The sequence below is a fragment of the Scedosporium apiospermum genome, assembly GCF_000732125.1.
Source record: "Scedosporium apiospermum strain IHEM 14462 chromosome Unknown SEQ_SAPIO_0099, whole genome shotgun sequence".
Lineage (NCBI taxonomy): Eukaryota > Fungi > Ascomycota > Sordariomycetes > Microascales > Microascaceae > Scedosporium > Scedosporium apiospermum.
Window position 1 is genome coordinate 415,067 of NW_015971800.1, and position 25,714 is coordinate 440,780.

Below are 25,714 nucleotides of genomic sequence, written 5' to 3' on the forward strand. Positions count from 1 at the left end.
GAGGATTAAGCTATGTAGCGAAGCCCATAGTGTATATAAAGCTTAATTCTTCGAATAAACGTTGACTCGGCACATGTCTATGAGACCACAATCTACCTTTTATCTTTAAGGTTTCTGGCCAAGAGCATGGATGAGTCCGTCCCCTCGGCTGTTAGGGTAAGGCCCGATCCTCATGGAAATTCGCCGCGCGAGATTTTCTTTTCTCTTTGCTTTCAACGATGAGGTATGCATTATGCCCTTCTTGAGAATAGCCATCGATCGCAGGCTCGTGATGCCAGGTGCCTCCGTCAACGTCCCGAGTCTGTGCAACCGGAGGAGGTCCGAAGGGTCCGAGACCCCGCTCCCTCAACGGCGAATCGTTTCGAGGGAGTGCAACCACTGACGAAATATGAGCAGAGAGCAAGGAAATAGCTTAAATGTTATATGTCATATATAACTGACGATCCTAAGGGCCAATAGATATCAGTCAATTGTGGATTGCTTAAGAAGCGAGAGCCCTGCTCATAAGCTGTCCAACGTCAACATCTCGCAAAATCCACAGACTGCCAACCACACCACAGAGCATCAATCACTTCGAACAGCGCACAACTCAGCAAAGATGTCGGATCAAACCCCAGTTCGGGTCGTCCTGCCATCCGCTCAGATCATCCAACTGGCGCCAAATGCTAGCCTCCAGCCTCCGCTTTCGCGCCGTGGTCATGGTCCCGGTTTTGTGATCATCGATCCAGGATATGAGCTGCCGGAGAAGCCATCCACCGAGCCTCCTTCGGAGACTCTAGATCCGGCTCCTCAGTACAAGTGGGCTGAGGAAGGCTACGCCGTTGTCCGTCTGGTTATCCAAGACGCATGTAAGGAGGGCAGCTGGACTGTAGATGAGGGAGCACTTCAGAAGGGTTGAAGTGCTCAGGGGTCTGGAAGAGTGTGACGTAAAGGACAAATTTGCCTTGTTAGGTATGTCTATGCGGGGGGTTATCTTCCCTCTCAGTGTGCAGGGTCATAGGTATTGATTCAATTCCTCTGTAGTATACGGCACCGCAGAGGAATACCCAGCTGCATTTGCGGAGCAGTTGTCAACTTCTCTGGCTGCTTCCAAATCTATCGTATCGTGTATCCTCTTCTCTGCTTCATGGAGTCTCTCATCACCATCAAAGCCGGTACTTATCCATCAAGTAGGAACGGATCCAGCGCCGACCGAAATGCCAGGAGTGAAAGTAGTCATTTATCCCAACGTCTCCTCCGCAGACTTCGTTATTCCGGGAAGCAAAGATTTCTCATATTCTGCGGCTTCGGTCTCGCATAGCCGAAGCTTAAAGTTCATCAAGGATCACATAGGAGGGCCCTTTTTCGACCTGGAGAAAATCTGGGATGAACACACCTATTATGAGTTTGAGGACAGATCTGTTGAGAAGACGATGGGCACCATGGTTTGGAGCCTTACGTTAATGACATCCCGACCGCAAGTCATTTCACTTTTTTCCTGAAACCTTCTCTCTCTCTCTCTCTCTCTCTTTTTTTTTTTTTTTTTTTTTTTTTTTTTTTTTCCTAGAGGCCCACTGTGTTTGTTGCTAATCTCAAGAATTGGTTTGTTTAGATGACCGGTGGCATTGGACGTGCGCGGTTGACCAACTTCTATCAACACCATTTCATCTTCAACAACCCCGATGACTCCAAGCTCGAGCTTGTTAGTCGAACAGTTGGGGTGGACCGCGTAGTGGATGAGTTTGTTTTCGTGTTCACTCATAACAAGGTGGTAGACTGGCTGTAAGTTGAGAAACCCCTTTGAATCCTTCCATTGAAAAAAAGCTCTTGCTGCTCCAGTTCTGTACCAGGGTAGGTGTCAAACTAATTACCACTGGCAGCATCCCCGGCATTCCCCCCACAGGGATTACACTCCACATCCCTTTCGTGGCCATTGTCAACATCCGAGGCGACCGTCTCTACCACGAACACATCACTTGGGATCAAGCCACTGTCTTGAGGCAACTCGGGCTACTACCCGAGTATCTCCCTTTCCCATACGAGGTCCAGGGCTATGAGGGCAAGAAGCTGGAGGTCAAGGTTCCTGTCGCCGGGATGGAAACGGCTAGAAAGTTACAAGACCAGAGGAGTGTGGAGAGCAACACTTTGATTATACCGCCTCAGGCTAGTTTGAGAGAGGTGAAAAGTTCGAGAGACATTTGAAAGATGGATGCGGTGACGATAATTTCACACTTTCACTCCTTTCTGTTGATAGGAAAAGCGAGAGCCTGACTGGTGAGAGTCTCAGGCCAACGGAACCAGGAACATGCGGCACCAGCTACTACCGCTGGCGGGCTCGCGCATCGTACAATGGCAAATGACTGTGTCTCTTATCCAATACCGTGGATGCGGGTAGAAGAGGGGATCAAGGGTGCCCAGTCTGTAAGAACTGCAAGGTAGATTATTGAAGAGAGACGAATTTAAGACACAGCTGTAAAAGTACCAGACTAGTGTCAGCTCAAGGCTCTGAGGTTCAATTGTCTTGGTCCCTTTTGTACGAACACCCCCCGCCAGAAAAAGGAAATAGAACTACGAATAGTTAGAATGTTTCTGAACCGACGCACACTTCGCACACTGACACAACAAGCAGCTTCATTGACGTCTCATTCACTATACCCAACACATCTTCGGATACCGAGTCAGCGGCGTGACGATAGGTCCCTGCCGTCTTCGCTGCGGATAGATCCGATCGGAGACAGGATCGAGAATCACATCGGGTAAAACCGCCTTGCCAAGACGGGAGGTACTTTTGACGACAGTCCATGGATAAAAGACAAGAGAAGAGTGGAGAAGGTATCCTAGACTGCCATGAGAGATGATGATCTACATGTCTCTTCAACAGAAGCTGATGTGGTTTTGACGCAGCGAGTCTGGACGACAAGGCGCACTGGTCACCGTGCGGAAGTTCAGAACCTAGTACGCATCGGGGACTTTTACCTGAGGGGACTGAGCTATGATAGACACAAAAGGAAGATGTATTAAGGCAAATTTATCTAAAGAAGGGTAAGTGCAGTAGGCGTAACAAAAGCGGTCAAAGTGAGATCATGTCTCGCCGGCCATGTACATTAAGGAAAGTCCGTAAGCTTCCCACATTAAGCGAGGCCGAGATTCTGAGTGATACAATCCAAGGCATCCTGGCCGTTGCCGAAGCTAGAACTGAAGCAGACAGCGGCAGTACCCGTAGCCCAGGGACCGAGCGTAACAGCGCAAGCAGCCAGGTTGACGGTAAAGTCGACGAGGCCAGGGTCTGCGAGGCTAGTACACTCCTCGGGAAGCTCCGTAAGACAGAAGCTCTGGAACAGATCGTCCAAACAGGTGAAGACATCGGAAGGCAGAAGCTCAGCCACACAAACAGCAGCCTGCCCGGTGCCGAACACGCCGAGCGCCGTAGTACAGGCCGCAATCGCGGTTACGTATTCTAAGGGATTGGTCAACGTCTCAAGGGCGCTGCAGGGTGCGGGCATTTCAGGACAGCCAGGTCCAGCGATAACAGGAGGAGTGAACGTGGCGGTAGGAGTCACGACGGGCTCGGAGAGGGTAGGCGTCTCAGTCGCAACCGGCGAAGTCGGCGAAGATCCGGAATCAAACCCAAGAGCAGTGTTGATACAATCCAGAGCTTCTTGACCGTTACTCCAAGAAGAGCTGAAACATGTGGCGGCTGTGCCAATAGCCCAAGGACCGAGCTTAGTAGCGCAAGTGGCCAGATTAATAGTGAAGTCGACAAGACCGGGGTCGCCAAGCTCTGTACACTCTACGGGAAGCTCCGTAATGCAGTAGTTGTCGTAGAGATCGGTCAAGCAGTTAAACACGTCGATGGGATTGAGTTCAGTCAAACAGATGGCGGCTTCACCCGCACCGAAGACGCCAAGAGCTGTCGTGCAAAGACCAATTCTGGCCACATACTCCAGAGGATTCGTGACTGTTTCGAGCGTGCTGCAAGGTTCGGGCATTGAGGGACACAGGAGTGGCGCGGTGGGAGTGCTGGTGGGAGTATCGGAAGTCTCCGTAGGCGTCTCGGTCGGCTCTGTAGAGCTGGGCTCCTCAGTAGAGCTGGGGGTTTCTGTAGGTTCTCCCGTAGAGCTAGGCGTCTCGGTTGGTTCCTCTGTAGAGCTAGGAGTTTCCGTAGGCTCTTCAGTCGAGCTAGGAGTCTCGGTGGGCTCTTCAGTCGAGCTGGGCGTCTCAGTCGGCTCCTCAGTGGAGCTGGGAGTCTCAGTGGGTTCTTCTGAAGATGTAGGAGTTTCGGTAGGCTCCTCAGTAGAAGTAGGGGTTTCGGTTGGTTCCTCAGTAGAGCTAGGAGCCTCCGAGGGTCCTTCAGAAGATGTGGGAATTTCCGTAGGCTCTTCAGTCGAGCTAGGAGTCTCGGTGGGCTCCTCAGTAGAGCTGGGAGTCTCCGTTGTTTCGTCAGAAGATGTGGGAGTTTCTGTGGGCTCCTCGGTAGTGCTGGGGATCTCGGTGGGCTCCTCAGATGAAGAAGGATTCTCAGTTGGCTGCTCGGAGGAAGAGGGAGTCTCAGTAGGAGTCTCTGATGGTTGCTCGGACGAAGAGGGATTCTCAGTAGGTGTCTCGGTGGGCTGCTCAGAAGACGAAGGATTCTCGGTCGGCTGGTCGGAAGAGGAAGGAGTCTCCGTCGCGGATGTTTCCTCAGGTCCTCCGGTAGTCGAGGTAGCCTCGGGACCCTCAGTAGAACTCTGAGTGTCCGTGGGTAGAACATCGGTAGTCGGTTCAGTCTCGGAGCCGGTAGGAGCGGTTTCCGAACTAGAAGGCTCGACTGTAGTGTCCGAGGCGGACTCGCTAGGGGAGGTGCCAGTAGAGAGAGTCTCGGTCTCGGAAGGCTGAGAGCTGCCAGTGGTCACAGACGAGAGGTCACCGGTGGAAATATCAGTGGTGGGGGACTCGGTGTCAGAGGGCGCAGAGCTGGCAGTGCTCAAATCGCTGACGTCCTCGGTGGAAAGATCCGTGGTGCTAGGAGTACTGTCGGTCTCGGAGGGCTCGACGGTCGAACCCCCAGTGGTAGGTTCATCGGTAGGAGCGGCAGTGGGCGTTAAGACAATAACCGTACCCGTGCCCGAACCGTCAGTAGGCGTGAAGGTGAGGGTGGTGGGTTCGGGGCCAGGATAACCTCCGCCAGTAATAGTGGTGAAGGGACCAGTGAAGGCAGGCTCAGAGGTCGGCTCAGGAACAAGGACGATGGCAGTACCAGTCTCATCACCGGGGCCAGGAGGCAGGGAGACGGTGGTGGTTTCGCTTCCAGTATGCTGACCCGTGATGGTTGTGAAAGGACCGGTGAAACTGGGCGCCGCCGTCTGAGGTGCGAGGACAACAACAGTGCCAGTCTCATCGCCAGGGCCAGGGGGGATTGTGATCACGCCGGTTTCAGTGCCAGTTTGGGGAGCAGTGACAGTTGTGAAGGGTCCAGTGAAGGTCGACTGAGGGCCAACAACGATAACAGTACCAGTCTCGTCACCATCAGCAGGGGGCACGGTAAAGGTTCCGACTTCAGTGCCCGTTTGAGGAGCGGTGATCGTCGTGAATGGGCCAGTGAACGTCGACTGGGGGCCTACGACAATAACAGTGCCAGTCTCGTCACCGGGGCCAGGGGGCAACGTGAAAGTGCCGGCCTCGGTTCCGGTTTGAGGAGCAGTAATAGTAGTGAGAGGGCCAGTGAAGGAAGAGGTAGGGCCAACGACGACAACAGTTCCAGTCTCATCGCCCTCGCCCGGAGGAAGCGTGAAAGTTCCAACTTCAGTGCCAGTCTGGGGCGCAGTGAGCGTGGTAAACGGACCAGTGAAGGTACTCTGAGGACCAACAACGATGACTGTTCCGGTCTCATCACCAGGGCCAGGGGGCAAGGTGAAAGTCCCAACTTCCGTCCCGGTCTGGGGAGCAGTAAGAGTGGTGAGAGGACCAGTAAAGGTGCTCTGAGGACCAACAACAATGACTGTTCCAGTCTCATCACCGGGACCGGGGGGGACAGTGAAAGTTCCAACTTCAGTACCGGTCTGAGGGGCCGTAAGAGTGGTAAGAGGACCAGTAAAGGACGAGCGAGGGGTCACAACAACGACTGTGCCAGTCTCATCACCAGGGCCGGGGGGCAAGGTAAACGTGCCAGCTTCAGTGCCGGTCTGTTCCGCGGCAATAGTAGTGAAGGGACCAGTGAACTCAGGAGCGGCAGTTTGGGGAGAAAGAACAATAACCGTTCCAGTCTCATCGCCAGGGCCAGGAGGAAGGCTGACAGTCGTGGTATCCGTACCAGTATGCACGCCGGAAACTGTAGTAAAAGGTCCGGTAAACTCAGGAGTGGGCGCAGCTGGGCCAACAACCACGACGGTGCCGGTTTCAGCTCCAGGACCAGGCGGCAGAGTGAACGTGCCAGCCTCAGTTCCAGTCTGCTCGGCAGAAATCGTCACGAACGGACCGGTAAACTCAGGGGCGGGCGTCTCAGGGGATAGAACAACCACAGTCCCAGTCGAGTCACCAGGTCCGGGGGGCAGACTGAGCGTAGTAGTATCCGTTCCAGTATGAACGCCAGCGACGGTCGTGTAGGGGCCAGTGAACTCGGGAGCAGGGGTCTCGGGGGCCAAGATCACGATGGTGCCGGTTTCGTCACCGGGTCCCGGGGGCAGGCTGAGCGTGCTCGTGCCGGTGCCTGTGTGAGCCCCAGTGAGGGTAGTGAATGGACCAGTGAACTCAGGTGCGGGCGTTTCAGGAGAGAGAACAACCACGGTACCAGTCGAATCCCCAGGGCCGGGCGGAAGGCTCAAGGTCGTGGTATCAGTGCCGGTGTGGACACCGGCAACAGTTGTATAAGGGCCCGTAAATTCAGGAGCAGGAGTTTCGGGGGCCAGGATGACGATAGTGCCGGTTGACTCGCCAGGGCCAGGTGGAAGGCTGAGGGTGCTGGTGGCAGTGCCAGTATGGGCAGCCGTCAGGGTTGTGAAGGGACCAGTGAAATCAGCCTCGGAAACCGCAGGATCGAAAACAATAGCAGTTCCAGTAGAGTCGCCAGGACCAGGAGGAAGGTTGACAGTCGTGGGCGCCGTTCCGGTGTAAGGAGCAGTCAGGGTAACATAGGGACCGTCAAAGGGCTCAGTCGTGGCGGCAGGGATAACAATGACGGTTCCCGGTCCACCTGGACGCGAAGGAGGCAGGGTAATGCTAATTGCCTGGGGGCCGCCGCAGTTGTCACATTGGAGAGTCGTAGTAGAGAATGGACCGTTGAAGCTGGGTTGAGCACCGTTGGTCGGCTGAATCCAGACGGTTCCACGACCTCCTCCATACAGAGGGGGAATGGGGAAGCCTCCGTTAGGACAGTGGTTACAGCCAATGGCGGTAGCGGTGGCCCAGGGACCCTCCCAAGTTCCATGACCAGGTCGAATCCTGTGAAGGGTATTAGCTTCTCGTATGATGGGAGGATGCAATGGACAATGACAAGACAGGTTTGCTCATACTTAGTGTAAGTCGTATAGATCTTCTCAATGCAAGTTACGCGGGTAACGATTGAGGTCGGAGCATCACGGACGGTGAGGGTCAGATCATCGTCGATGGGAATCTCCGTGGGACGAGGGCAGTAAGTGTTGATGTCGATGGGACGCTTGACAATATGCTCAGCAGGCTGGAGCTCGACAACAAACTGGCCATTGGGACACTGGTGCGGAGGAGGCGACCAGGGTGCACCTAGACCCGGTCTCCCGAGGGAGAGTGCGGCCCCTGCGATTAGGGAGAGACGCGCGACGAGGGACATCGGTGAAGACGGCGCCCCGAGCAAACGAAACAAAGGAGTGTATGTGGTAGGACAGAAGAAAGAGCGGATACAACTTTGGAAAAGAGTGTGGTGGTTGCCGTTGCTGCTAGCTGCTGATGAGAGGGTTGACAAAAGGACATTAATCCCCGAGAGACTGTCGCCCTTATATAGACGTTTGGATCGCGGAAACCTTCCCAGAACCCCTATCTTACGCCCGTCCTGAGAGAGGCATTCTCGTGGTCGGGACGCATCGTTAAGCGTAAGCTCTGCATGTCTTACACTGGTAGAAATCTGTCGAGGCTGTCTAGATCTTCATCCTCACAATCATGTCATGGTAGATGAGATGTATTGGACACGAGAGATGAAGTTATTGAATCGTCTCAGAGGCATTTGCTGAGACTGCCCAGAGGCGGCTCAGGGTTTCCCTGAAACTACCTCACTAAGTGGCTTGCTAGGTCGAAATCCTGCAAGCCATTACTTCCTGGGCTGTTCTGCTCCTGACCGGTGTGTCATAGATACATGATGGCAGAGGGTACAGAGGTTCATGGATCAGTAGGCGTGCCCCCAACACCACGAAATGAAGTGGTGTCTGTTCATGTGTCTGTCCGGCTCATCCAATAATGGAGCCGGCCTCATCCAGGTGGTCCAAGAGCGATAGTCGAGGCAGGCTATCCCGGGGGGCTCATGCTCAGCTCCAACACTGTCCAGGCCGTTCCTGCAGATGTGCCTAGTGCTGGCGTCTTGCTTGTGTCCTCGCGAGGAACCTAAGCGGCGAGTCAGTCGTGCATCTAGCCGATATCCGCGGAGGGCATAGTTCGGGCTCCATTTAAAACAACTCACGTATGGTTTACCAATCCTGAGAGAAGAGTGTCCACATCTCAATCTCCGAACAGCTCACCATCCATACGCTTGCGGCCGCAACTCGACCTTCTTTCTCCCTTTTCAACTTATTCTATCACAACAGAGGCGTGAGGAACGGCTTTGAGACTGCCACCGTCTCTTCCTCGCTTGCCACTGTCTATCCTCGCGACACAAGGGAAGACTTAGACTTCAGACCGAAGGTACAGCAGCTGAGCCCATGCCTTCTGCCACAACCTTCGTCGACTTGTTGACGTTTCTGCCGCCAATGGACATTGGCATTATCGAAAATGAGTTTCACCACTGGCGTGGCCTAGACTGTACGTGTACGTAGTTGGCAATGAGAAATGAAACCCTCACCTGAGCTACAACGTTTTTGTCATTTTTGTCATTGCTGATTGATTGACCGAGTGACCGAGTGACCGACAGTCTTGTCAATAAGGTTCTGCGGCTCTCAGTCTCTCTCCATTTCACTCCTTCACTCTCTCTCGCCATCCCTCTTGCCGAGAGCCGGGCCGGCCCATTCAGCTCTCACCCCTGCTAACCTTATCACCATCAATCCATATTAGGAAAATTCTACCCGCAGCCGTCGTCTCGACTCGGCCCCGCTAAGCGGGAAAAAGCTCCGAGTCGAAATCTCTGCCGCGGGCTTGGCGCCACCCCCTCCAACATCCGAAAGCGTCCCTTCGAGTGAGACATTCCCACGAAACAGGCTATGCCCACTCAAAATTGATGTCTCTGTCTGCAGGTCTCACAAAGTCCTTTGCAACCCCTGATCCCTGAACACTAGTCTCTCATCGCGAGTCCTTGGGAGCTGGGTTTTTCAGATCTAGTCTCCAGGGGCAACATCACTCCCCTGTCTCCAACACCTTGCCGAGCGCTCCAGGTTTCACCGTCACGTACTCAAGATGTGTTTCCCGCTGTTTTCGGTACTTGCTCATTCATAATACACGCCATTGCCAAGAAGGTCCTCTTCTTCTGAAATCCCAATTAGACAGGTTCGAGGTAGTTGTCTGATTTGCTTCCCACCCTTCTGAACACGCGCCTCTCAACGCCAACATGTCAGACCATATTCTCTTCCGCTTTTCAGTCTATATAAGGCATCTTTTTTTCAGCTTGGCAAGGGTCATGTTTTCTTTTCGTCCCCAGACTTTTGTCATAACTTTCTTTCTCCCCATTCGGTTTTTTAAATCTTGAGGTCTTCTTGCCTTGTTCCATTCCTTTAGCCCTCAGGCCAAGCGAACAAACCAACCTTCCACTCGTTTAATTACTTCGCCAGAAAACCAAAATACCACACCTACACCCCAATAAAACAATACTTTAATCATAATGTCCCTCTCCAAGCTCTCTCTCCTAGCCCTTCCGGCTGTCGTCCTCGCGGGCGTCGCCGCCCCTCCCCCGGCTGACCCTGACTGCACCACCACCCAGGTTCAGCCCCCAATCGTTGTCCCCACGGTCTATCCTCCTGTCAAGGTCGCTCCCGGCCCCAAGGGGGGCTCGTGGGTCAACGTCCACGAGGTTGTCTACGAGAAGTGGGGGCCCAGTGGTGTTGAACCCTGCACCTGGGAGGTCACCAAGACCTGTGACAAGCCCTTCTGCGGTGGTATCCCCACTGATGCTCCCGCTCCTGGCTTCACCAAGAAGGTCGAGGTCTGCGGACATTGTGGCCCCACCCCCATCACGGCCACTTTGACCGTTCCCATTGAGACTGCTGGCCCCAATGCTCCCCGCCCCAAGGGAGGCAACGGCGGCAATGGTGGTAACGGTGGTAATGGAGGCAACGGTGGCAACGGCTCCGGCGCTGGCAATGGCGGCAACGGAGGAAATGGCGGTAATGGAGGAAACGGTGGAAATGGCTCCGGCTCTGGTTCCGGCGGCAATGGTGGAAACGGCGGTAATGGAGGCAATGGCGGAAACGGTGGCAGCGGCTCTGGTTCTGGCTCCGGTGGTAACGGCGGAAGCGGCGGCAACGGAGGCAATGGAGGCAATGGAGGAAGCGGCTCCGGCGCCGGTAGCGGTGGTAATGGAGGCAGCGGAGGAAGCGGTGGCAACGGTGGCAACGGTGGCAGCGGATCTGGATCTGGCTCCGGCGGTAACGGCGGAAATGGTGGGAACGGAGGTAACGGAGGTAACGGCGGTAACGGCTCCGGTGCTGGTAGTGGTGGCAATGGTGGAAACGGAGGAAATGGCGGCAACGGCGGCAATGGTGGAAGCGGCTCTGGCGCCGGTAACGGTGGCAGTGGCGGCAACGGCGGCAATGGTGGAAATGGAGGCAACGGCGGCAGCGGTTCCGGTGGTGGCTCCGGTGGTAATGGTGGGAACGGAGGTAACGGAGGCAATGGCGGCTCTGGCGGTGGTCAGCCCGGCCAACCTGGTCAGCCGGGACAACCTGGTCAACCCGGTGCAGGCGGTCAGCCGGGACAGCCTGGTCAGCCCGGACAACCCGGTCAGTCTGGTAGCGGCAGCTCCGGCAGCTCCGGCAGCTCCGGCTCGGAAGGTGGCAGCAGCGGCAGCCAGGGTGGCGGTAGCCAGGGCGGCTCAAGCGGTGGCCAGAGCGGAGGCAGCCAAGGAGGCCAAGGTGGCGGCGAGCATGTCCAGGTTGCCGGCTCCCCCAAGCTCTTCACCGTCGGTGCCAGCATCTTCGTCGTTGCCCTTTCTACTCTCGTGGCTCTGCCCTTGATGTAAAGACTCTCCTGTCTACATAGCCTCCCCACCCCGCGCTGGCGATAGGCGCGCGTAAGAATTCTATCTCTCTTATTTCATGGATATCTTTATCAAGGCACCGTCCCCTTTCGTAAACACACCTTCTGTACACTACCGAGCACTTCAGGAAAGATGACTTATTCTCACAGCCCTGTAGGGGCTTTTCGTAGGACCTGCAAGTTTCTCGTGTAATGCCAAATTGCCAAGCCTGAGAGAATGATGGCCCGCTCCTGATTTTAACGAAAATCATGTATGTCCTGTTATTTTGCTTTTTCCAAATGTGCTGCCGAAAATTGCAACCACCGACATTAGCCAACTTGGATCATGACAACACCCCTGAACCAACATGCTCGACAAAGCAAAGATTGGTTAAAAAATAGTCAAGATTTACCCATTCTTCCCATTTGGAAAAGCGAGGCTCGGTCAATTCTACCCTGTGAAGTAGAAACCAGCTTCATACTTAGAATACTCAAAGGTAACTTACGCGGCCATCATTAACTCGTTACCTTTTTTCGTGAGATCCTCGCTACCCTTAGCTCTTTATTCCAACCCTGATCGAGTCATGAGTTCTCTGGACCTCTGGCCAAAGCAGCCCTCACGGCCTGGACCCCCTATGTTTGCCTCACACTGCTTTCTTCCAACTTTATGTCTCGCTCCAGCATTAGCTTGCCTCACGTCCTGAGCAGGTAAAGTAGAGAAGCAAGCCGCCCATAAACAAGCAACAAGAGTGAGACATCGTAATATAGCAGCATAAATGCCTACACACCATCGACGTGGTGCTCAAGTAAATACAAATGATGCTTTACTAACCTTTCGAGCCTCACTTAGGCTTAATCTCGTCTAAGACACTGAGTAGGATCGCAATCTTAGACGAGGTGTGCCTGTCCTCCCTGGCGATTCCAACACCCCACAGCAGCCCGCTTGTACAGATCAAGTCTGCATACAGTCTAGGGCCTGACACCTTCCCGCCTTCAAGTATTCACCAACTTCATAGTTCTAACTATCCAGCTCCCTCAGGGAACGCACCCCTGTCCCCGATGGCGCTCTTGCCGCTGTCATTGCACCCCCTTGTCGTTAAAGTCCTGGCCAAGTCCAAACCAAGTACACCCAAAGGATCTCAGCATACAAAGATGGACGGCCGAGGCGGATTCCTAACGCGGGCCGCCAAAGGATCATGTCTGAAGCATTTCTTCACAGCTGTCATACCTCAGGGGTAAAAGAACGTCAACCAAGACGCGCCCAAACTCGCATTTCTACCTGTGTATAGGCAACATTAAGTATCTTAGGTGCCGGGCGAATTTCAACATGGGAATAAGTCGATCGTCATAATGCATGCAAAATTCTGGCTACATGGGTCACCAGAAAAGCAAGTTGGTTCCCACGAGGGCCATGGAGATTACAGAACGCGGGAGGGAGGTCCGGGCCGGACCCTGCAGGAGGCTCAATTTATCGTACCCTGGGAGATCATGAAGATAATGTCGGTAATGAAGAGCTGAATTCCATATTATGGATCTTCTATTTGGGGATCTACCATGAACAGGACTTCGTGAGTGAGCATGAACGTGCACTGCAACATCTAAGCTGGCCCGGGAGTAGCCAGAGCCATCCATGGATCAACGTCGAACCCTCCACTTTCAGTTCTGCCCAAGCGTATCTGGTATATCATCGATTGGCACTCCTCATAACCTAAATTCCACCATACAACGATGTAAACTGGGATCATGGTCCCCTCTCTGAATGCCATCCGGCTGGGTCAATATCTGCAGGGCCCATGAAGTGTGGGCACGTTATATTGCAGAACCCCTGCGGTGAGAGAGCAGGTTGCAGGAAGTGGAGATACGGGATAAGTCCACCTGAAGAGTTTGGCGGCTCCGATCCGGAGGACGATCTCTTGGTCCAGGCACTCCAGCTCTGGCATACTTCATAAGTCCCTGGAGAGCGGATCGGCGCAGAAGTGCTTTTACTCTGCGGCGTCAAATTGTGGAAATCATCACGAGGGGCTATTTGGCCAGCAAACCAACGGGCCTCACATATTCGGCGCGTATCTTCATCTCGGCTGGGGAAGGGGCTGCAGAATTGGGCGTCATCAATCCCCTTCTGGCAATCTCACGAGACGAGATTTGGCATCTTTCATCATCGATGAGCTGGCGAGACTGAGTAATGTGAAGACGGGAGAGGTGAAGATTCTTGGGGAAATGGAGAAGAAGTAGGAAATATCTGGGCAGCGTTTTAACATAAAAAGGCAAGATGCTATGCCTCGTCTTGTCTAGTTGAAGGTGTTCATGCTCATCATCTAGCCAACTCTAGCAGTAACTTACCGTTCGTCTTCTTCCCTCCTGGTTTGGCAACTTGCCGCCGTACACTCTTTTCCCCTATTGATTTCGAACTTTGTATTACGTTCCTTGATCTTTCCATCATTCATTCATCTTCAACATGCGAGCCTCTGCTATCGGAGTTGCCGCCTTGGCTCTTGGACTGACCCAGGCCCTGAGCTTTCCTTTCTGTGTAAGCTTTCCCGAATAAAATGACAAAAACAACTCATTGCTACATTCCTGAACGGAGATTGACACTAAAACACTAAATCCAGGACCCTGACAACTGTTATCGCAACCTCATAGACGAGAGATTTGTCCAGGGTGCCGAGCCTGCTTGCAAGGAGTGGCTATCTGGCACCACAACCGCCGCAATCGCCATCCCTAGCAATTTCGGAAACTGTGAAGATGTCCAGGCTTTCAGCTCAGCTTGCTCTTGCATAACGTACGCGGCAACTGCCACGGATCTCTCATCCAGCTCCAGTTCCACTGGTAGTCCCACGAGGACCAGGACCAGACGACCTCCTTTTACGTGGAGGCCCACGGGTATCCCCACTGGCGGGCCTTCGTGGATTCCTACCTGGAGGCCTACTCGGAGCTATAGCTCTGAGACCACGTCCGCCGAGGAGTCATTTTCTACCGGAGACCCTGCTACGAGTGACATTTCTGATTACTCCGCCGCTTCTTCGAGTTCTGAGGAGCCGGTTGTGACGGGGTCTAGTACGAGCAAGGAATTCACCACTAGCGGCTATGAAACGACCTCTTCCGAGGATATTGAGTCCTCTATCACTGAGGAGCCCACGACAGCTACCGAGTCTGAGGAACCTTCATCCTCTGAAGAAGCTACAACTACTACGGAATCGGTGGAGCCTACTACTACTGAGGAGCCCACCGCTATCGAGGAATCTTCAATTGTGACCGAGTCTGAGGACCCCACTTCCACCGAAGAGCCGGCGACAACTACCGAATCTCAAGAGGCTACTTCTACAGAAGAGTCCTCAGCCGTGACTCTGTCAGACGAACCCGTCTCTACAGAGGACGCCTCAACCAGTACTCAGTCACTGGAGCCCACTCTCACCAAGGAATCCTCGGCCGTGACTCAGTCAGAAGAACCTAGCACCACGGAGGAGCCCTCAATCACGACTGAGTCCGAGAAACCTAGCTCCATCGAAGAAACCTCTACTGCCACCACTGAGGAGGTTACAATTGCCACCGAATCCGAGGAATATTCGACTGCCGCTGCCACAGAGACTTATACCAGCCCTGAGGTAATCACATCTGACGAAGCTGCCACTACTGAGGAGCCCTCGACCACCTACAGCTCGGGTGGGCCCTCTACCACTGACGACGAAGATCCCATCACCAGTGCAATTGAAGATCCTTCCACGACTGCAAGCGAAGAAAATCCTTCTACTACTGAACTACCCACGACCTCTGACACCGATGAGGAAGGATCTACCAGCTATAGCGAGGAGATCATTTCTACTACTACAACCGAGGACGTTTCTGTGACCGATGAGCCCTCCTCCACAGACAGTGCCGTCGATGCCACTTCCAGTCCTTCCTGGTCCCACACTTGGACCGCTCCTACTGGCATCTACCACAACTCCACCACCTACGCCCACACTCGATCCCACACACACACCCGACGCCCTTCTTGGACCACCTCTACCATCTACGCCACTACAGTCCGCACAATCATCGCGTGCCCTCCTGAGAAGCCCAACTGCCCTGCTCGCCCTCACGTAGTCACGGAGGTGATTGCTATTTCGACCACTGTTTGCCCCGTCGCTGAGACTGATAGGGTGTCCGGTCCCGAACCCACTTGGTACGTCGTTCCTAAGCCACAGGGCGGTAACGGAGTCCAGGTGATTGGGAACCATTCGGGTGAGGAGTCCAATACTCCTCATGTCTCCGCGGGCGGCAAGGGCGGCGGCGTCCAAGACACGCCTAACGAGACGGTCAACGATAATTCAGCCGATCTCTCTACTGTCGAGGGACACGGGAATACCGAGAACGATAAGGTTGTTGGCCTATCAGAGGTCGATGCCTTGAATGGCTCGGACTCCTCGACTGGCCCAGATGAGTCAGACGACGCAGGATTTGGTGACATCCCCTCCGGCGACAACCCCGAGATTGGTGAAAACTCCGGAGCTGGCTCCGGATCCGGATTCGGCCCCGACTCCGAGCACCCCGGTACCGCCGCCTCCAATGGCGTCAACTTCTCTCCCAAGCCCACGAGCGCTTTCGCTCCCACTTCTGGTGCTGGCCACCCCATCGCCAGCATTTTCGGCGCTATTCTTGCCGTTGTCGTTGCTCTTTTGTAAAGCTACCCTGGTGAAGTTTGAAGCATAATTTTCAGAATATGGCGAGTTTGTATTAATTTATTCCGTACACACTGGCATTGAAAAAAGGAGTTTTCCCTTTCTTTGTATGATACTAGTAGATTTCTTAAACTTCTACTCATAACCAAACGAATAAAAATGGACCTTTTATTTCTCACGCCTTGAAGATTCGAGTCAATTGACTCTGCTCAAGATAGATCCTCATTCTGAATTGGCTGCCATACTGACAGGTCCAGCTGACGACTTTTTAATCCTCTTGAGCTCTAGTTTATAAGACGTTGGCATCCATGCGACAGAGTATCGCACTTGCTTTTGCTCCCCTCTTTCCTTTTTCCTTCTCCTTTTCTCCCATCATTAGTAGGAGTAGACACTTCCCTGGGCAGGGGCTGATGCATAAGACAGGTCAAGACCCTACCACTTAGACGGCACCCGAGTCAGATGAAGGGTGCCCTTGTGCGGCTTGTACATCACCTTGCAAGATCCTCCGTCCCGTCTTGGCAGGAAAATTCTCCATATCTCAGTAGACGACAGTCACCCTGAATTTCCAACTCTGAATACTAATGTCTCATCTCGAGAACAACGCAAAACACCTCGTTGACGTCTTCATTATATTACAAGCTTGGCTCCCGAGTAACCCCTTCACCCAGAATCCGCAAGCAAGCTATTGACTCGATAATCACAGTCCTAGAAGCCAAGGTTGAGACTGGGTTCCCGTTACCACTTCATATATTTCCACTATGGATAAATGCCTGCCATCCACAAACCACCCTAGAAGGACCAACCAAGTCGACAATCTCGCAATTACAGTGGGTTTCAGAAGTCATGAGTGCTTCGCCGAGGAGGAGCCATATCCCCCGTTCGTCGCAAGAAGCCAGATGATTTTCAAGAAAACTGACATTGAGCTAGGCGTGTGCCATGAACACAACATTATGTAGATTCACATATAATAATTACAGCACAATGAAACTCTGCGATGAGCGCACATCTCCGGACACCGCGCCATCCTATCAACCGGAAAAAGAAAGGGAAGAAAAAAAATGAAGGAGAAAAAATCTCACAAATTCTAGCATAGGTTCGCCATCGTCCATGGTCCTATAAACCTGCTCATGATTGAGCACATTATAACTCCTAAGCGGCATAATGCCTCTCATAGATGAAGGTGAGTCTTACATCCTTGATGGCGAGCAATCTGATTTGATATTGGGCCGGCCTGCCGTCACATCGGATGCGGCTTCTCTCCTCCAAACCCGGTTTGCCAAGTCCGGGTCCATGGAGTAGATAATGTCGACGTTAATGGTTAATGGGTAGGTCATCCCGCAATGCCGCGTGTTCCTTTTCCCCAACAGGGAGCTAGACTTCCAAGACCCGTGGAAGGGGGAACCTGGTGGCCAAGCATCTCCCCCACTATGATGATATTAAGAAGATATTAGGGACAGAGATGGAGGATGTTAGAGAATGGATCGGATGGCCGTCCAGAATATTAACGACTCTGATAGAAGCAGACAACACTCTATGGTTGCCCAAATATTCCGCATAAATACCTCCCTCGTCGCCGTCACCGAAATCCCAGCCTCGCGCCATCCTTCTCCCTCTGCGGCCCACAATCTGCTAAATCCTACCGAATCATCTTTGACGCCAGTGCTTAAACATCTTGTCCATACTTCACTATCCCAAAACTCGAAGAAGCCCTCCACTCGTAAATACAGAACCATGAGGCTGTTCAACATCCTTGCCGCGGCCAGCGTCGCCAACGCCCATACCATCTTCGTCTCCCTAGAAGTAGACGGCCAAAACCTCGGCGTCTCCAACGGCGTACGCACCCCAACCTACGACGGCCCAATCATGGACGTAACCTCCCAGTCCCTGGCCTGCAACGGCGACCCCAACCCGACCATGTCGACCAACACCGTCATCGACGTCAAAGCAGGCTCCACAGTCACCGCCATCTGGAGGCACACTCTGGATTCCGGCCCGGAAAATGTGATGGATCCCAGCCACGTTGGTCCCACCATTGCCTACCTCAAGAAGGTAGACGATGCCAAGACTGCTGCGGGTCCTGGGGATGGCTGGTTCAAGATCCAGGAGGACGGTTACCAGAACGGCGTTTGGGGAACTTCGAAAGTTATACAGAATGGCGGCAAGCATGAGATTAAGATCCCCGACTGTATCGAGGATGGACAGTACCTTCTTCGTGCCGAGATGATTGCTCTGCATGGCGCGGGCACTTATCCGGGTGCCCAGTTTTATATGGAGTGTGCTCAGCTTAATATTGTTGGCGGCTCGGGGTCTGCTTCTCCTCAGACTCATGCCATTCCCGGCATCTACTCAGTAAGGATACACCCACTCGAGATCAAGACTACCAAAAAAGTACAAAGCTAACTTGATTTTTGTGACAATAGGGATCCGATCCCGGTGTTCAAATCAGCGTCTACTATCCTCCCGTGACAAACTATATCGTTCCCGGCCCCAGCCTGTTCACTTGCTAAATGTGGGACGTGTGGGATGTCAAGAAGAAGATGGTATAGGCCCGTTGCACGATATATTGTTTTAGGAAAGCAGGATTTACGCAACTATATAGACTGTAGGAATGGAATGGATTTTCTATTTTGGATATTCTTGATCATAGAACCCCCAAGCCCCCGATCGCGAGAAACCTGAACGGTGAAACTCTCGAATTCGCTTATCTCGTAACCCCCTCCGATGTCTACTTGGGACATCAATGTTCGTGGCGCATAATCTATCTGCAGGCCGAAAACTTTGGATGTAGAAGCTTGGAAAGTTCGATCATCGCCAGTGTATCTCACTTCACATCATGCATTCATCGTCTCCCCGTGTGAGACAACCATTTCGTATTGGATGGTAGTATTTGGAAGGGTGGATGACTGGGGGTGGATGACTGCATGCTCCCATCCACTTGCTCCCGAGTTGACCGACGCTGGAACGTCAAGCCGGGTAATTGACTGACCGGTTGTGCAGATGCATCGCGACCTGGAGGAGGGGAAAGCATGGGTGGCAAGCACACCCCAGTTGACCTAGAGAATCCTTTAAATGCTATTGATATCCCGCCAACACTCGGTGTCAATGTCAAATGTTTTCTACCCAAGGAATGACCCTCCTCAATCCAGGACCAGCGACCTTTCCAACGCATAGTCTTTGAAAGTGGATGCACAAATACCGCCACCAATCCCAAATGCAATCGATCCTAGAAAGCCCTAGCCAAGATCTATATACGGCCACTCAGCTTCAGTTTCACTACCCCAGATACAATAAAATATTGGTATTTACAGCCATCAATGCTTAGCGCTCAGGCTTCACACTTTCTCCTCTTTTCCCCACCTCGCCGTCTCGTCACCCTCTTTCCACTCGTGCTCAATATACCCCAACTCTTTCTTGACCATTCGGACAGTCTCCTTGTCGCCGGTGTTCTTGCCAATATTATCACTAAACATACTGGTCAGCCTACATCTAAAAGGGGGCAGAAGCTCTAGGCAAGATGTCTTACCTGATCTTGATCGCCGGGTTTCCTGCGGCGGAACTGAGCTTGATAACAATGTTCAGAGGTACGGACTTCTTGCCGGTTGATAGGTGGACAAAGTCGTTGGTGAGGTACGTGCCCACACCAAAGGTCGGCAGGAATCCATCCTCCTCGGAAATTTTCTTGTATTCAAGGCACTTTTCCACATCAAGCGAGTCCGAAAAGACAATTACCTTCTTCTCCGTTATGCCTTCCTTGTCGTAGTAATCGCGCACCGTCTTAACGAAGGTAGCTGGGTTTCCTGAATCTTGCCGGACACCAGCAAAAATCTCCGCGTAGGTCTTTATTCTACCATCCTCGGTCTTGAAGCGGTCAATAGATGCTCCGTCTTTGGCTGGGGTCACGGGGAGACTGAAAGACTTGAGGAATTCTTCGGTTCCAAAGGTGTCGGTGAGCGCGATACCGAGTTTCCCGCCAAACGAGTCGACCCAAAGTCGCAGTGCTTGTTCTGTCGCATGCCTGTAATCACCCGAGATGGCAGCTATACCCATGAACCACTCATGCGCGACCGTACCGACAGGAGGGATTCCGAAGCGCATTGCCAAATGGACATTACTAGTTCCGGTCAATTTTCCGGAGAGACCCTGCTTTTCAGCCTCCTTGGAGGCCTTAACGAGACCTCGGAAAACAAGGGCTTGCGTATGGTAGTCGCGGCGCCGGCGTGTTCCGAATTCGGAGAAGGTGCAGCCAGCTTTCAGAAGATGCATTCCCTTCTCGAATGCCTTCTCCTCCTGGCCATCGTAGCTCCAATCCGTATCCATGTACCGGAAATACGCCTCAGATGTCAAGGCCAGCATGGGAATTTCGTAAAGAATGGTGCCGGCCCATGTTCCACTGATTTCCATGCTGACGTCGCCTTGGTCCGAGGGAGAACCGGTATCCTCGCCAGCAGGGGTGAAGGTCATCTTGACCTGTCGTCGAGGGTCGAGACGGAACTCTTTCAAGAATGCCAGGTAATCATCGTCCAGGTAATCGCAATGTGTTTTGAGAAAGCGATACTCCTCATCGGACAGGCTTATGTTGCCAAGCTCTAGTTTGCTCTACGTTAGCAACTCAACTTGGAGCTGACACGCGTCTCGCGACGAGCTTCTTGACTCATACTTTGAACCTGCTTCTCCAGCCATTGAAAAGCCTCTCGTGACAATTTCTTCTCGGGAGTCCTGTTGGTATATGCGTAGGTAACAGGAACATCTTTGAAATATTTCATGACCGCGCATTGCATCGTCAGCTTGTAGAGGTCAGTGTCGAGGAATGAGATGACCCCCTCCGGAAACGGCGAGGAGTTTGAGAAATCCATTATTCTGGTAATTAATACAGAGCAAGATATTCAAAACGGGAGTTTGCTTGTATTGAAGACAAGAACTCTCAATCTTTCTAGAAGCTCTGCAATTGCGAGGGAATAATGGTTCCGTCCAAGAGGGGTTGCGTATGCTGAGACACGAGAGCAGTGGGGCATGGAGTTGTTGGAGTTGAGGTTGTGCTGAAGCCGAAAAAAGGCAGATCACAAGTTTTCGTCGACGTGGTTGAGATCGGGAGAGTTTAGTAACACACCACAACCTGCTCAGGAAACAATGGGGATTTAAAACGGGGGAAAACGCTGACTATTTTAAGGAATAAAAAACATGCTTTCAAATTGTTCCGAGGAAGAATTATCTTATAATTGAAGGAGCCTCTTAAGATTAGGAAGGTCAATTGAGAGCTCTCTGTCATGGGGGCTTAGACACCTTAAACAATTGCAAACCTTAGTAACCTCTTTGGCTCTCTCCTTCGCTAACGTGATTGGTATCAGAGAATGAGCTCATTCAACTGATCATCAACAATTAGTGACATGGGAAATAGCAACCCAGAACACACATAGAACGTCGTGTTGTCTTGTCAGCTTTGGCAGTCGCATCGCTCTAGAGCTTGCGAGAACAGAGCACAGCAATTTGAGGGCGGGAAAGTGGGGTGGAGGGGTAAGCTAGTGCACGGACCAACTCTGAATTGGTCACCCAGACAAGGTACGTACCCCCACCACACCTCTCACAGCCTACAACTCACCGCTTTCGAAAAACCTGGGCAGAAAAAAAAAAAATATTCTTGTGAGGGAACACTAAAACTACTACTTCTATTGTTATGTTAAGCATCGACGTTAATCCCTGGACTCCCAAATTTGCCTTTCCCGCCGCAGCCAAGTCTAATCCCACCGCAACCCGAATCCTGCGGCAAACTAGACGGTGGGAATTTCGGCATCGACACCTCAGACAACTTGTTGAGCGTCTCATCGACAGCAGGATTCACCATGGATATCCACCGCTGTCGTTTCCTACCGTACCCTCCCTCCGCCATCAACGCCATCGCCTTCTCCCATCCCCGTGCCCAGAATGCGGAGCAGGCCAGTAGCGCGCGTCTGGCCATCGGCAGAGAGAATGGCGACATTGAAATCTGGAACCCTCTGAATGGCACGTGGTTGCAGGAGAAGACCATCCATGGAGGAAGTGACCGAAGCATCGATGGCTTGGTTTGGGTCACTGAACCCGATCGTAACCTAGCGGACGACAAGGTTGCCGCAGGGCGCATGCGCCTTTTCAGTATCGGATCGAGCTCAACAATTACCGAATGGGATCTCCTTGAGGGTGCCCCGAAGCGCCATGCCACCGGCAACCACGGCGAGATCTGGTGTCTTGCGGCCCAGCCAATCTCGTCTGGGAAGTCCAAGTCCGACTCCACTTCCCAGATTCCTAGGCTCATCGCGGGCACTATAAAGGGAGAGCTTATTAGCTATACCATCGAAGACGACACTTTGCGCTTTGACAAAGTCCTCGTCCGATTCCAGGCCAAGAAGCATCAGGCACTTAGCCTTGCTTTTGTGAATGCGCATACCGCGGTGGTTGGCTGTTCCGACAGCATTATTCGAGTATACGATATCAGGAAAGGCATGCTTGTCAACACCATGACTCTCGGATCTGATCTCGCCGGAGGAGCTAGGGATATCATAGTGTGGTCCGTCAAGTGCCTTCCGGATGGCGACATTGTATCCGCCGATTCGACTGGTCAGGTCTGTATCTGGGACAGCAAAACATATACTCAGACTCAGCGCCTGCAGAGCCACGATTCCGATGCGCTGAGCCTGGCTGTTAGCGCTGACGGATCTATCATCGCGAGCGGAGGAATGGATCGGCGAACTATCTTCTACAAAAAGGTTACTGGAAGTGATCGTTGGGGCAAAGTGTGGGGCCGCCGATATCACGACCACGACGTCAAGGCGATGGCGGCATTTGAAAGCGGAAATAAGAGCGTGATTGTCTCCGGAGGTATCTAACTTTACTCCTACCCTGCCTTTGCGATTCGTGTAATGGCGTTACTAACATATTTTCCGTTCTTTCCCAGGCCCTGACGCCGCGCCGGTTGTTCTACCTATGAGAGAGTTTGGTCTCGAAAATCACCGAAAACTAGCGCATCTTCCCCAGCAACCGCCACTTTTGAGTGCCACCAATGCTCGGTTCATCGTCAGTTGGTGGGGCCAAGAAGTTCACGTTTGGTCTCTGCGACGACCCTTCGGTCCCATGTACAAGAAATCGCCTGGGTCGGATGTGGACGGTAACCAGAAGTTGCTCAAGACCATCGTTCTTAGCACCGAATCGAACATTTCGTCAGCAGTAATCAGCCCGGATGGATCGTTCCTCGCCGTATCATCCGCAGCATCAGGCGTCAAAGCCTTCCACCTCCGTCATAAGAACCCGACAGTCGCCGCCGATGTCCAAGTCTCACCCGTAAAGCTTCCCGCCGACTTTGCGCAGGTTGGGCCGGCTAGCCTCTGCCTCTCCCCGGACTCGAAATGGCTATGCATAGTAAGGGAAGGCAGCGAAGTCTTGGCCTCGAGAATAGATCGTACAAATGCATCACAGAAGTCGTCTCCAGCCTTCTCGGTGTCAAAATGGCAGCGACTGAAGCGCCTACGGCGGGATGTCCCGCGGCACAAGCTTCTCGGCGGGCTTGGTTCATACGACAGGAGTATTACTCGAACTTGCTTTTCTCCTGATAGCAAGATGCTAGCTACTGCTGACCTAGCCGGATACATTGACACATGGGTATTACGCGGCCCTAAAGTATCCACGGCGGGCAAGGAAGGAGTGGATGATGATGGAAACTCCTCCTCATCTTCATCATCTGACTCGGACGCAGAGGTGAATGGTAACGGAGTGAGCAACGACTCTAAAGCCGGAAACACAAGATGGACACGAAACCCCGCGTCTCGGCAACTCCCCAAGTTGTCGTCGACGCCTGTGGTACTCTCTTTTTCCCCCGATGTTCCTCGTTCTGCGATGACGAATGGAACCTCGGAAGCAAACCCGGATACGAAGGTGTCTGACGACTATACTCTCTTGGCGGTCACAGCGCCATTTGATGTCCTCGCATTCCACCCCCTCCAGGGCTCCCTAACGCACTGGACGCGGCGAACGAGAGGTGCACGTCTGCCGCCAGAAATGCTCGACGTGCGTGACGCCGCAAAGGGAGTAGTGTGGCAAGGCTCACGTGCGTGGATATATGGACCGAGCTTTATCTTCATGCTGGACTTACACGTAGATCCCAAGATCTCAGCTCTGCAAAGCAAAAAGCGCAAGAGGATAGATCCCGATAGCGGAGCCGGTAACAGAATGCAGGTTGGCGCCCTCGGCCCTCACAAAGTGTTCAAGCTAGATGGGGCCTCGAAAGAAGCGCACACGTTCCAAAACGTTGCGCGGAAGGGAGATGACATGGATATCAGTGATGACGAAACCAACGAAGGTACGAATACGCATAGCGGCGAGCTCATTGCATTGAGGAAGAATGAGGGCGAAGAGGAGGAGAAAAATGGCAAGAGGAAGTGGTGGACGACGACCAAGTACAGGCCCATCCTAGGCATTGTGCCTTTGGGCTACTCGCTATCTACAGAGGAGCAGGTCGAAGTCGCCCTTGTTGAGCGGCCTCACTGGGCCATTGACCTACCAGAGCGCTACGTTGGAAACAAGGAACGGACGTACTACTAGATTTTCTTTCTTTTTCTCTCTTCCCCTTCGTAGTCTCCGGGGAGTCTTGGGACCCTGGTTGGCGTGGCCCGCTGTCATAACCGCCTTGGTCGTGAGGATACCCCGCTCGACTTGCGTGTTCATCCGGCCTTGTCGAGCGCGCAAGCCCTTCTTCTATACATTCATGTTATTTATCTGGTTTAGCTCCATAGCTAGAGTGGTGTCGGCATTTCAAGCGGTGAAGAGATTGATTCATCATGAGAGACTAAAAGTTGAACACCACAAAGAGGTCACCCCCGCCCAATGCCCAACGGACCCAACCGAGCGCCCCAATACTATGAAGAGAAAACTGTGAACGATCAAACAAGGACCTTATATGTCCATATGGAAGCTAGGGTGAGGTGACTCGCCCATTCGATGACGCTCTATATGATGCCGTTGTCTCAAACATCCAACCACCACTTACAAACGGTTAACGATATGCATTACGCAAGATGCTCTCCAAGAGGCCATCTACTCTCGCCTCATTCCCAACGAAGGGCTAAAGGTTGGCCCAGAAGCAATGCCGGCCCATTCTCGGTTGCGTGTCCCGTTCCGCACCACAAGCGTTGTGGACATGGAACTCTTTGAAATAGCCCAACTCGTAAACCGCTCTAGAGTGATACCGATTTTCTCTCAAGATTAATTTACATGGCACAGGAAAAGCCCAGTAGCAACCGCAATACGATCGATCTCGGGGACACCAAGAGATAGTACGGCATCCGCGATACCCATATTTTCCATTTTCCAGAAGATATTACATCAAGCCACTTAGAGAGTGAACAGAAGGACGACAGGCATTTCGAGGTGTGTGGTGGAATGATGACACGCCCTTCCTGGCGGACAAGCTACACGCGTGCACTGCCCTACTCCCACTCCCTCTCCGCGGCGGAAAACAGGAGCATATGGAATCACGGGGACATTTTTGGTCCGCTGACTTCCGGAAAGGCCTTGTTAGTGAGTTAGAGGACGAAGGATCGTTGCTGCATGTGTGGAGCTGCCTAGCGAGTTGAGAGATATGTCACCATGTAAGTGGACAAAACTAGGCATGCAAGAGATGTTTCTTGCGGGCAATAAGACCGTAAGGTGAATACCTGACCCATAGACAAATTCCCAACCTAGTCGCAATGAAAAGTTGCGGTAACCGGGATCCGATACCCGGGGGAAAGCAAAGC

General features: G+C 52.8%; 5 protein-coding genes and 2 pseudogenes across 5 annotated transcripts; 5 read left to right on the forward strand and 2 right to left on the reverse strand.

Moving 5' to 3' along the window:
• Nucleotides 1-598: 598 nt before the first annotated feature.
• Nucleotides 599-2,181, forward strand: SAPIO_CDS5577 (annotated as a pseudogene; the record flags this gene model as incomplete).
• Nucleotides 2,182-3,110: 929 nt separating this feature from the next.
• On the reverse strand, nt 3,111-7,759 carry SAPIO_CDS5578 (uncharacterized protein; the record flags this gene model as incomplete). Its single annotated transcript, XM_016787880.1, has 2 exons — nt 3,111-7,395; nt 7,467-7,759. The coding sequence occupies 2 exons, from the start codon at nt 7,757-7,759 to the stop codon at nt 3,111-3,113; spliced, it is 4,578 nt and encodes a 1,525-aa protein (XP_016642195.1).
• Nucleotides 7,760-9,946: 2,187 nt separating this feature from the next.
• SAPIO_CDS5579 lies at nt 9,947-11,302 on the forward strand (annotated as a pseudogene; the record flags this gene model as incomplete).
• Nucleotides 11,303-13,753: 2,451 nt separating this feature from the next.
• SAPIO_CDS5580 (uncharacterized protein) lies at nt 13,754-15,959 on the forward strand (the record flags this gene model as incomplete). Its single annotated transcript, XM_016787881.1, has 2 exons — nt 13,754-13,825; nt 13,908-15,959. 2 exons carry the CDS (start codon nt 13,754-13,756, stop codon nt 15,957-15,959), a joined length of 2,124 nt encoding a protein of 707 aa, XP_016642196.1.
• Nucleotides 15,960-17,687: 1,728 nt separating this feature from the next.
• SAPIO_CDS5581 (Endoglucanase ii) lies at nt 17,688-18,463 on the forward strand (the record flags this gene model as incomplete). Its single annotated transcript, XM_016787882.1, has 2 exons — nt 17,688-18,305; nt 18,377-18,463. The coding sequence occupies 2 exons, from the start codon at nt 17,688-17,690 to the stop codon at nt 18,461-18,463; spliced, it is 705 nt and encodes a 234-aa protein (XP_016642197.1).
• An 825-nt stretch (nt 18,464-19,288) lies between these two features.
• On the reverse strand, nt 19,289-20,809 carry SAPIO_CDS5582 (Nicotinate phosphoribosyltransferase; the record flags this gene model as incomplete). The annotated part of the gene is made up of 3 exons (XM_016787883.1): nt 19,289-19,418; nt 19,480-20,542; nt 20,614-20,809. 3 exons carry the CDS (start codon nt 20,807-20,809, stop codon nt 19,289-19,291), a joined length of 1,389 nt encoding a protein of 462 aa, XP_016642198.1.
• Nucleotides 20,810-21,793: 984 nt separating this feature from the next.
• SAPIO_CDS5583 (Uncharacterized protein) lies at nt 21,794-24,521 on the forward strand (the record flags this gene model as incomplete). The annotated part of the gene is made up of 2 exons (XM_016787884.1): nt 21,794-22,805; nt 22,882-24,521. 2 exons carry the CDS (start codon nt 21,794-21,796, stop codon nt 24,519-24,521), a joined length of 2,652 nt encoding a protein of 883 aa, XP_016642199.1.
• Between the last annotated feature and the right edge of the window lie 1,193 nt (nt 24,522-25,714).